This window comes from Anopheles merus, chromosome 2L (assembly GCF_017562075.2).
Source record: "Anopheles merus strain MAF chromosome 2L, AmerM5.1, whole genome shotgun sequence".
Classification (NCBI taxonomy): Eukaryota; Metazoa; Arthropoda; class Insecta; order Diptera; family Culicidae; genus Anopheles; species Anopheles merus.
The window spans coordinates 18,851,665-18,863,345 of record NC_054083.1 but is presented as its reverse complement, the minus strand read 5'-3'; the positions used below and the strand labels follow the sequence as shown (position 1 = coordinate 18,863,345).

At 49.5% G+C, this 11,681-nt stretch overlaps 1 protein-coding gene across 13 annotated transcripts in view; it reads right to left on the bottom strand.

Annotated features, from left to right (window-relative positions):
• LOC121594380 overlaps window positions 1–11,681 on the bottom strand; it is a 34,530-nt gene that overhangs the window by 8,884 nt on the left and 13,965 nt on the right. For 9 of the 13 annotated variants that reach the window (XM_041917566.1, XM_041917564.1, XM_041917563.1 and 6 more), the window contains 3 exons: window positions 10,138–10,480; window positions 9,369–10,064; window positions 2,001–7,558 (listed from right to left, as the gene is read on the bottom strand). In XM_041917566.1, coding sequence (XP_041773500.1) covers window positions 2,574–7,558; window positions 9,369–10,064; window positions 10,138–10,480 — 6,024 coding nt within the window. In that variant the 3' untranslated portion in view covers window positions 2,001–2,573. Of the gene's footprint in view, window positions 1–46; window positions 284–357; window positions 667–1,025; window positions 1,164–1,438; window positions 1,933–2,000; window positions 7,559–9,368; window positions 10,065–10,137; window positions 10,481–11,681 lie in introns of those variants that run through there. The other 4 variants (XR_006004959.1, XM_041917568.1, XM_041917569.1 and 1 more) reach the window with 2 other exon arrangements.

Sequence of the window (11,681 nt, the reverse complement as noted above, 5' to 3'; positions counted from 1 at the left end):
ATTAATATTTTTAAACACTCTTTTTTTCGTTTTCAGTATAATTCACCTTCGAATTAGCTGCCAGCAACTGATGCACCCTTGTCAGCTCACGCTCCAGCGTATGCTGCTGCTGCCGGGCGGTATCCATCGCCATTGGCATATTTCCACCTTCCCGATTCAATACGTGCGTCTTCAGTGTCGCGAGCGCTTTCTCCAAATTTTCCTTATCACGCTGCAGCGCTTGCAGTGTGCCGGATTCTTCCTGCATTAGTTTATCGATCTGGTATAGCTGTTGCACCTTCGACTGGACAATCGACAGCAAAAGAAAATGGGTTAGAAATTCGTTTACTTAAGAGATTTGATGATCGTCGTACTCACCTGTAGCTCCACGTGGTTCGGGCTGGTACGATCCCACTGACGCTGCTCTTCCTGCAGCAAACGGCGCTCCTGCATGCGCTGATTGAATTCCAAGCGATCGAGCGTGGCCGATTCGGGCGATTGGAGTTGCTTCTTCCCACCGACCGGTCCACGGTACAGACTGCCCAGCTTGACCATGTTGTCGACCAGATTGATCAAGGGTTTCTCCTTTTCGTATTGCTTTTCCAGCTCCGTTAGTTGTTGCTTTAGTGCATCCAGGCGGGCTAAACTGTCCGCCTTCCGATTTCCCTCAGCGGTGCGGATAAGGTTCTAAAGTTTGTTAATATAATCAGTTAATGAATGGAAGAACAAACTTGTAATGCTAGATGTTAGGTGTTGCTTTTTGTCACGGCAATGTTCTTTTGGTCGCATTATTTTATCTTTCCAGCACCAAAATTCACTTAATCTTTCACTTAAATGTTAGTCACCAAAAAATGTTCAAAAACGAATTTTATTCGCAAAATTTAATGTTAAAAATAGGAAAAATTATAATATTGAGTATTTTGTTAGTATTATGTGCAAAACTTATTCTTATTGTGCTAATTAAACCCTACCAATCGTCAAAATTCCATCCACCAAGCCACCGAAAGTTAATAACATATAAAAATTAAAACACAAAAATAATAAACCTGTAATTCATGAATGTTCGTGCAGCACTGTTCGATCGATCGCGCTGTTTGACTGTTCTGTCGTCGCAACTGAATCAACAGTAGTATCAACTCTTCGTGCGTCCGGTTTAGAAGATCACCAGCAGACACATCCAAGGGCTGCGAAAGTTTTTTTTAAAAAGGTACGAAGAGTATTTTTAAACGATTTTGCTGATAAGCCTTAAACGCATCTCTTAACGTTCTAGTTTCACATTTGCTTGAAAGTATCATAAACAAAAAAACTTCTTTGAAGATCACAGATCTCGTTTACGGAAGGAACAATTGCAGTTAGCAACGATCATGCTGTCAACACACACAAACATACTTCTTGATAAACCTTCCGACCACTTCATCCTGTACCACACCTCGCTAGTTATCTTCCTTCCCAATCTTACCTTCGCATCTAATCGTTCACTGGAGGCCTCCCTGTTCATACGACCGTTCATATATCCACCCGGCTCGTTGCCAGCAGCACCACCTGCCGTAGTGGAGGTCGCCGACCAGTGCGCCGGCCCATCGGGTCTACCAGCCATTGGCGATTGCGGGGAAGCGTCCTGCGGCAGCTGCTGCTGGTCCTGCATCGTTGCCAAGCTTCGATCGATGTTTTGCAGCTGATAGTGCTGCTGGAGGTTCAGCTCCTGGGCACGCTGCAGCTGGGCCTGGGTGTACAGGTCGTGCGTCGACTCGAAGCTTATGTCGGGCCGAATGTACTTGTCGCTGGCGTAAAAGTCAGCGGCAGCAGCGCCCATCATCATGCCCTCGTAGTAGCTGCTTCCGGGCGTTCCCGCTCCCTTGGCCACTGCCTGCAGGTAGGCGGGATCGGATGGGTCCGGCTTGACCGTTAGAGCGACCTTCGGAAGGTTGAACACATTCCGCACCGATATCGAGGCTGGAGAAAAAAGAAGGGGTGCGAAAAAAGGGGGAAAGAGTGCAAAAAGTGGAATAAAGAAATTGAAACCGTTAATACACTTTTTGCTCCTTTGGCAATAAATTATAGTGTGCGTTAAATCATCTCATTTTTAATAGAGCACTCGCATTGTGTTTCAATGGTTCATCATACCTTGTTACTTCATGTCCTGTACAAAACGTAAATGATCTGGGTTTTTTTACACAAACATTTTAAGCTCACACTGTTCCATTGTTTTTACATGTATATATATTTACAATATTTGCAATATGTGTCTGCACAGACTTTACATCAATAATAACTGAGGGAAAATATAAATGCGCTATTATCCAACTTATCTTATTCAATTTCATGTGTCACCTTGTAAACGGAGGTTCTCGCACATTACCGCAACCGCACAATTCATATTGGAATGTAATTACATCTTATATGAAAAATATACTGTACATGGTAGTTTTAACAATATCTTGCATCCAATATTTTATGCATACAATCATACAAAAATTGTTATTGTAATCGAGTGTGAAAAAGTGTGCAGCATATTCGCTTGTTAGGTTTAACGCTATTTACACGATTTTGGCTTTTGTTTCAGCTATCCGATTAATTCCTCATTTTTAATTTTCTTATTGGTTTTTTCTAACATTCAAACTATCTTCTAAATGCATTACTCCTCTTCCGTCCTCTATTCGAGCGTTCACGTGTTTGCCACTGTCCAAATTATATTTATCTCTCAACGTTTCCATCTTTCGCTTACTGTCTTCCATACTGTGCTTGCCACTGTTCAGACTGCTCACAGACATAACGTCGTGGGGTTTTTCACACGCCTCTAAGTAATATTGTTTCGCTGCAAGTGATCTAGTGCCGGCGCTGCACAACGTTATGGCATCACCTGCACTCTCCATGGCAGGCTGTTGAGCGTTCGGTTTGCCAGAGATGCCACCATTACCAGCAGACAACGGTTTTTGATGGTACGTTTCACTGCCGTTATTTCCACCCGATCTGGAAGTGCTGCCCCCTGCTGAATTGCTACTATTGACCAGCCCGCTAGACATCAAATCCCACTGGCGTATCGTTTCGCGATTGATGTCGTAGCGGTTGATTTCGTCGCGCAGCACCTCGTACACCGCATCCGAATCACGCCCGCTGGACGAAGACCACCGACCGTCCCGTACGATGGTACCGGAGGAGGACACGTTGCTGGCAAGCTGCACATACACATCATCATCGTCCCCATTGCCACTCGCTCCTTCTTCAATTGCTAAGGGAGTGCGTAAGATGGATTTATTAGAAACCGCAGCAGCCGATATTGATTGTTCGCCGAATACTGCTTTCGACACAGGCAGATGTGCTAGATGCTCGTTAACATACGTCACATCCTTCCGATTGATCTTAACGATTGGTTTGGGGTTCGTCTCTTCACCGTGAGCAGCGTCCTGGTGTGCGTCACGCAACCTTTGTTCCTGCATTTCCCGCTGTTCCTGCTGCTGCTGTTGGTTGATCGTTTTCACCAGCAGAGCAGCAGACGATGGTGACCTAATCGTACCGAGATGATCAAGATTGTCCATCGATTTGGCATGAATGTGCGACACGCGGCGCAAGTTATCCCGCCAAAGGGTGTCTTCCTCCCATAGCTGATCTCCGGACGAGATGTTACCCCCGGACGTATCAAGCATTTGTTGCATCTGCACACTGTCTCTTCTGCTGCTGCTACTACATCCTGCAGCAGGATCACCATTGCCTGCGGAATACGCACCACCATCTCCACCGACGACACCTGCATAACCACCACCCAACGAACCAGTCGACTGCCGTACGTTCACCGCACTGCCATCCTTCGAGGTGGCCATCGATAGCGACGAACCCGATCTGCCAGCCACCGCTCTGCTGCCGCCCGCCGCCAGCGACGCAGCAATCGTTTTGTTCACGTCCTTCTGCCCGATCCGGTCGGATTCGTAGATGTTTTTCCGATCGATATCCGCGTGCTTCTCGGTGGCGGACGCGTGCAGCAACAGGTTGGCCGCCTTGAGCGTGTTGTTCAGCGGATTGTGGATGTGAAAAATGCTACCCGTCGTCGGTTTGCGCAACCCGCCCGGATCGCGCTGATTGTTCAACGTGTCGCCTGGTTGGGTGATCGTCGCCGTCGGTCCTCCACATCGTTCACTGCTCAGCTGACGGCTATGCTGCTGCGCAACTCGATCGTCCTCGCGTGATCCTGCCCTTGCCTGCAGATCGGAGTAGTAGTACGGTGCACCCTCCGACGACAGTGTACTGTTGTTGCGGCTGTGCAGTGGTTCGGCCACGACCGAGTGCGCCAGGCCACCCTCCTCGATCGGCGTAATCGTTCTGTTGCACTGATTCGCCCGCTCATAATCACCGCGCAGTGTGCACGAGCTTTGCTGGTCCGGATCGAGGGCCGACGACGAAAGGGAAGCATTCTCTACGTCCAGACTGTGGCCCTCCAGCACCGTGCCGAGGTATTCCGACTGGCAGCGGGCATCGTGCAGCGAGAGGTTTTTCTCCCTCAGCGGGCTCAGAATCGGACCGGACGAGTTGGTGCGCCCGATCGATTCGGACGACCCGTGCGGAGGAGGACCCGGCATGTCGACATTCTCGTAGTAGATGCTGTTGTCGTGCCCGTTCTGCGAAAAGTTGGACGAGTTGCTGTTCATCTCAGCTCCTCCTCCTCCTCCTCCTCCGCCAACGCTGTGCGAGTAGCGATCGACCTCAGCGCTGGCAATTTCGCAACCATCCAATGCCAGCTCGATCGGGCAGTTGATGGAACTGCCCGATATTGGTCGCCGTTTGTTGCGCATCGACACATCCATGCACGATCGGCTTCTCCACTCGATGGACCCGCTCGTTTCGGACAGTGTGATCGAGCTGCGGGCAGACGCGCTATTATCCCTGTTCGCTCCCATCGTCGTCGATCGTCCACCATTCGCTCCCGTTTCCCGCAGCAGCAGCTCATACTCGGAAGACGCATGCGACACACCGTCATACCGGTCCGCTCCGCTACCCGCTAGTGAATCCCGCCCAGGCTTACCAGCAGCGCCACTGCTATTAAAAAGACCCTGCGAGCTGCTGCGCAAACTGGACCGGTTGGAAGAGATGCTGCCACTTTCGCGCCGCATCCCGTACGAAAGGTTCATCGAGCCGGCCAACGACTGGCCACCGCTGGACGTACCCGCGACCAAGCTTTGCACCGACTGTCGCTTCTCCTGCTGCGAGGCGTGATGGTTTCTAATTAGATCGATCGCTTCGCTCGAGCGAAACCGTTCCCGGTCGGCGTATCGGGCAAAATCGATGCCCGTTCCAAGCAACCCTACTCTCCCTTCATTTCCACCACCACCACCGGTACCATCGGGTTCATCAAGCGGTAGTGAAGTGATCGGTATCGGAGGCGGAGATACGATATCACTGTCGGAACTGTCCAGCAAGCTGTCAAACGTGCCGTCGCCCGGCCCGCCGCCGTGAAGACCGAACGGAGTGTTGTTGCTACTGCCACTGGCCCCCAAATAGTAGGACGCCGGCCGGAAGGTGTCGGACAGGCTGAATCGCGACCGGGCCATCGTTTTGCTCTGCAGCTCGGCACTGTTCGTTGTCGCTAGGTGCTTCTTCTCTTTGCCACCGTGCTTCTTTTTGGCGATGCGCTTACAGTCATCCGTCACCTTGTCACCACCACCGGCCGTGTCCGATTCACTGTCACTGTCCTCCGGCTTGCTCGACTGCATTACGATGTCGGGCCAGTTTTTATCCTTTTTCTTCTTCTTGTTACCACCAACGCCGCCGCCACTACCGGCTGTATTACTACCGACGGTCATTGCGTTTTTCATCCGCACCATTGTGCTCGTCTTTTCGCCACCGAATTCGATCGTGCTTTCCGTCCCGCCGCCCGTTAGTATCTTTGTTTGGCCCCCCTCATGCCCCCCCTTCACACTGTCCTGCTTCTTCGCGTCCCTTTGCGTAGCTTCGTCTGCCAGCGCCCGGTTCGTGTCCTTTAGCGCATTGATGTTACTGTGCAGCTGCGACAGCTCCATGTACAGTGGTTCCGAATCGACCGGCGGCGGCGGTGGCCCAGTTTTCCCCAGCCCAAACTCGCCGGCCTTGCCGCCACTCCCCCCCTTCCCCGAAGCCGATCGGGACGCGGGATCCGTACGAACCATGATCATCTCGTACGTCGTTCCCCGCAGCTCGTCCGCCGTGGCAAACACGCTCTTCCCGTGCGTTCCCTTGGTCATCTCGATGTACGTACTTTCGTCGTACACGTTGCATATCTGCATCTCTCCGTTGCCTTTCTGTATCGAGTCGAGAATGTCCATCGCGGTCAGGCTTTCGCAGGGTCGTAACTTTCCGCCAACTGCCAACGACTGCGTGTTGCTGCTGGACGCGTTCATGAGCGAAAGCGTTGTGCAGCTGCTTGCCGAGCTGATTACGGTCCTGCGCGGCGTCATCGGCATATAGTGCCCTTCCATTATTTGCAGGGAAAGTTCGTCGTCCAGCGCTCTGCGGCTCAGTAGCTCGGCGGCGGACGGGTTGCCTTTGGGCGACAGTTCCGGCTCCGGCTGTTCAGCTTGCTGCAGCGCCTCGTCCAGATCTTCGTCCGTGTACTCGAAGATGTCCTCTCCGTCGTCTGCACCTTTCTCGATGTCTTGGTCGGAATAATTTTCACTACCGTGCTCCGTCACGTCCTTTTCTCTCAAAGACTCCCTCATAGTTGGAGTGGACACTTCCTTAAACCCTTCCATACCTGTTGCTCCACTGGAAACATTCGACGAACCGGAATGTAAGCTTTTAATGCCCAGCGACGTTATGCTGTGCTTGTAAACTGGAACATACGACTGTAACTGCTGATCGTGCTTATTAGACGACGAACCTCCCTTTTCCATTATGTGCAACGGGTTGTCGTCAAGCGACGGGTTATTGTTCCCACTACCATTTATCACACTACTACCACTACCTTTATCACTAGGCAGCTGGTCACTGCTATCGTTGCTGTGGTTATTTGTGGCGGGACGAAGTAACCCGCCCCTGTCGCTGAACTGTTTCGATTGCTCTAAATCCCTCTCCACGCTCTTGCGCTCATTTGGCGCTTTGATAAAACTATTTTCATATACATTCGCGTCCACGCTGAGGTTGGGACTGGCGCTAACGCTTGCGTGATTCACTAAACTATCCTCATACACCCCATCATCATCATCATCAACATCATCAGTCTGTTCTGCCTCAGCCTGTCGCTCAATCATCGTCTCCAGTCCTGCCGATTTGCCCTGCTCGACCTCCTGCGCGATCGGTGGACCGTTTCGGTCCGTGCCAGCGTCCTTGCGGAGCATCCTCCTTGCATTACCCTCACCGCCACCAGTGCCGGCCGGGTCGGCGTAAAAAGATTGCGTTAATGCGTGCATCGTACTGTTGTTATTGTCAGTGGTGCTGCTGCCAGCCGGTGGAAATTCCCTAAACTGGTGGCAGTGGGGTGGGGTGTGTGGTGTTAAATTGTGTGGTGGTTGTGGTGGTTGTGGTGCTTCGTCCGCTACCTCTTGCGCGGAAGCGGTACTAGCGAGTGGTAGTAGTAGTGGGGATGACCTTCCTGCCGGCGTAAAATTTCTTCCATCTAATATAATACATGAAAATACACACATACAACAGAGAAATGTATGGTATGAGATAAGTGTTGTCAGATTTTCTTCTTTTTTTTTGGTTTTGCTGTCTCTTAGTCGGGTGAGGGTAGGGTTGAGAGTTGAGTGGGAGGGGCAGTGGGGTGGTTTTAGTAGCACAAAACTTTACGTTTCCCTGCCATAAGCCTGGATTGTCGTTTCCTTTTTAAATAAGGACCATTTAGGGCCTTGCTGCGCTACATTATAGATCTAAAGAGGCTAACAATTTTGTACTGTTTTTGTTTAGAGATAAAGGGACAGAGAGAAAAGCTCACCAAAATACATAACAATGTGTACCGAAACCAAGGTTAACCAGTTGTCAGGATAGAGTTTTAATTTAACCTGACGGTGTCTTTATGTTACCCGCCATCAACCTTCTAAGCCATAGGCAGCTCTAACCGATACATACATTTCAGATACACTGTACATATACTTAGTACAGGGCTTAGTACAGGCCAGTATTAGAACTAGTGGTCGTGTAGTGTAGAAAGGTAACATGAGATTAGTACTAATTAAGTGTTGAAAAAAAAACGAGAGATGTCACATGAGAAGATGTGTAGGGCTATAAGATCACCGTTCCTCTTGATTCAGGATTTGCTTTTCAGACTGTAGACACCTGTTCGGTTGTTCGGTTACGAGATGAGAAGGAAAAACATCAATCCGCTTTACTTCCCACTATAAATATATATGCAGTTTTGATAATAACGAAACAAAGAGACAACACTTTTCCTCATATTTCCATACCTTTTGATTGTGTGTACCAGAGCTTGGCTCTTCTTTGGCTATTTTTACGTTGCCAGGCAGGAAGGTCTCGCGTAAGAGATGAATGTATCGAGAAAACACACCAACCAGAAGTGAAACAGTGATACAACAATAAAGAAGTCAATCTATATACATGTGAATATGAAACAATAAAACGCACGCGTGTTTGTGTTTTTCCCTCCCATTTGTCCCAGTTGGCAAAACTGGGAAAACAGTGGAACAAGTAGTGCAACAAATTTCTACAATCGACGAAGACTTGTTTTTCTCTTAGTATAAAAAAAAAACAGAGTGCGAAATTTAAAGGCCAAAACAAAAAGAAACACACACGCACACAAACAAACACACTAAAACGCAACGCATAATAGATGATGAAACACAGTTTTCTAAGCAAATCCAGAACATGGTAAAGAAGGCGAAGAGAGAAAGGAAGGAAGAAGGAAGAAACAGATAAAAAGGAGTGGTTTGTTATGTTCTACGCGCTGAGAACGCTTTAGAGCAGCTAAGCTATTCCGGAGGAGATGGGGACGTTCAACTCTAAGTAAAGTGATCTAAGCGATCTAAACGATGTAATTTTTTTTTCTTAGTACAATATTTAACCTAAAAATGACAAAACATGCATACAAAATTGCAAACGAGTAATAGAAACCCATGTATGAATTCCAACACTAGAAGAGCACAATAGATACAAATGCATAGGAAAAGAAACGAATGTAAACAAAAAAACAGAACAAAAATCACAAAATTTCGGAAATATTACTATAAAAAGCTTAAATTAATGAAACTCCAACATATAAATAGCGCACACAGTCAGAGACACAGAGATAAGAAGAAAGAGGAAAGAATGCCAAAATCAAAAAAAAACGGGAGAAGAAGAAACAAACTAGTGCGCTTCAGCAAGCTGGGCATTTTGTTAGACCATTTACGTGTACACGTCAGTATTGAGTATCATTTCAGTGCAGTATATATATCAAGTGGATCAAGATGCACAGCTTCACTACACCTTACCTTCATCGTCCGACGAGTAGCTGTTGTAGTCACCGTTCAGCTTCATCTGGCTGCCGAACGCCGACGAGGACGCTTGCGCAATGTTGACCGCACTGCCCCCATGCTTTCTGGCGGCCGTCACCGAGCCTAGGGCCGTCAGATCACCCACCGACTGGCGTTCGTAGCTCGATGCGTAGTAGTCCCCGCGCAGTAGCGCCTCAGCGTCCGCCTTCAGACCGTAGATGTCCTCGTTGCGTCGATCGGCACCACCACCACCAACGCTAGCATTGGAGCCACGATTGAGCGATTCGGCCGATGCCATCGTTGCCGCGTGCTGGCTGGCGATTTTCTTCGTCAGCGGCGATTGCAGCATGCGCTGCTTCCACTCGAGCAGTCGCTTCATGGATTCTTCCCGCTTGCGTTCGCCGTCTCGCAGCGACGAATCTTCCTCCTTGCGGGGCAACCGGGCGCTTGCCGACCGGGCAAACTGTTCCTGCTGCTGCTGGGCGGTGCCCTGCTTCTTTAAGCTGCTGACGGTGGGACGACCCTGACCGGTGCCACCGGTCCGATGGTCGGTAGCGGACGGCCGGGGCATACTTTGCGAGCCACCGTGCGGATAATCTTCACCCTGTTGGCCAGATGCTTGCAGCTGCATGATTTTACCACTGCCGCTCCGGTATAGTCCATCCCGGGGCATCGTACCGCTGGCAAACAATCCTGTAGAGTGGAAATTGAAGTGGTGGGAGAACTTAGCGATTTGATTTGATATCGAATCAAATCTCTTCCTTACCTTGCATATCATCGGATCGTTGTTTGCGCGACGCCCCAGCTCCCGGGTTATTTGTTCGCTGCAGGTAGGAAGCGCTTTGCAGGCGCATCTTCTCGGCATAGCTGGCCTCGGAATAGTAGTAGTGATCGGGCGTTCGGTTGATGTCTAGGCTCGATTTGGGCCGTGGGGTGCGATGGACAGGGCTTGGCTCATCGGTCACACCGCCGGCTGCTTGGTTCATTGGATGGCGCGCTTCGTAGTCCAGAAAGTCTGCAGAATGTGGCCGCGGAATGCTCGGTGGAATGGGTCGTGCACGCATCTGGGCGTGCTGGGGATGTTGACCAGCAGCTCCCGGTGACTGATGCTGTAGAGTAGTAATGTCAATAAAACAACATTAATACAAATGAATAAAATAAAGCTAATTTAACAGTCATGTTATTGCATTACGATCGCAGCATAAAGTTCTTAATCTCAAGAATCATACAATTTGATTCAATTTTTTTTGGTTGAAATAACAATCAACCTCGAAGGACTTCTGAATGGAGTAGAGGCAGGAAAGGATGGCGCAAGCGGCAAAACATGGCAACCATCACAGCAGCAGCAGAGCAGTAAGACAAGCTACAGCAATAATGCAGACGACGAGGTGCCCCAGCCCTCTGTGGATGAGATTGCCAGCGCCATCAAGCAACTTAAAAGCAATAAGTCTGATGGCAGCGATGGACTGGCGGCCGAGCTCTTCAAGATTTGGCCGGAGAGGCTTACCTTCGAAATACATCAGCTGATCGTAGCTGATAGTTGTGTTTGTTAAACATGTGTGCGTATCATGTAGCAGCATTTCTACTGCTTACCTGCCGTATGCCGCTGTGATACTGAGCAAGACGCATAGACAACGCATCAAAAGGACATGTGTAGCCGTGAGCAAACTTTTCTGTGTCTCTTTTGCCTTGTCCTTGCCTTTAGATCCTGATGGGTAAAGCACGCATACCTTTCGGGTACGTTCGTGGTATAAGCCCTGTCCCTCTCATGATAATGGTGAAGATAGAATCGTATGCAATCGGCTCTGCATTCGGGCTTGGGCAGGCCCGTGGACGCCGTTTGTACGCACACTTAGAGACCACCATGAACGGGGTGCTGTGCAAGGTGAGAATGTCGAACTTGACGTCGGAATCGTTCGAATCTCACAGAGATCTGAGGCAAGGTGACGGACTCTCCTGTCTGCTCTTCAACATCGCCCTGAAAGTTGTCATTCGAAGCGCGGGGCTAGACAACGACATCCGTGGCACGATTCTCTACCGGTCTCTCCAAAGTCTTGGCTTCGCGGATGGTATCGACATCATTGGCAGGACAACAGCGCAGGTGTTTGAGCAGTACCGGACTCAAACGCGAAGCAGCGAAGTATTGGATTGAGAATCAATGCGACGAAGACGAAGTGCCTGTTTGCCGGAGACTCAGATCATTTGGGAAGCAGTGTATTAGTTGACGGTGACAATTTCTAGGTAGTGAAGGAGTTCTACTATCTTGGGACGGTCGTTACTTCGGAAAACGACATCAGCAGCGAAATCCGA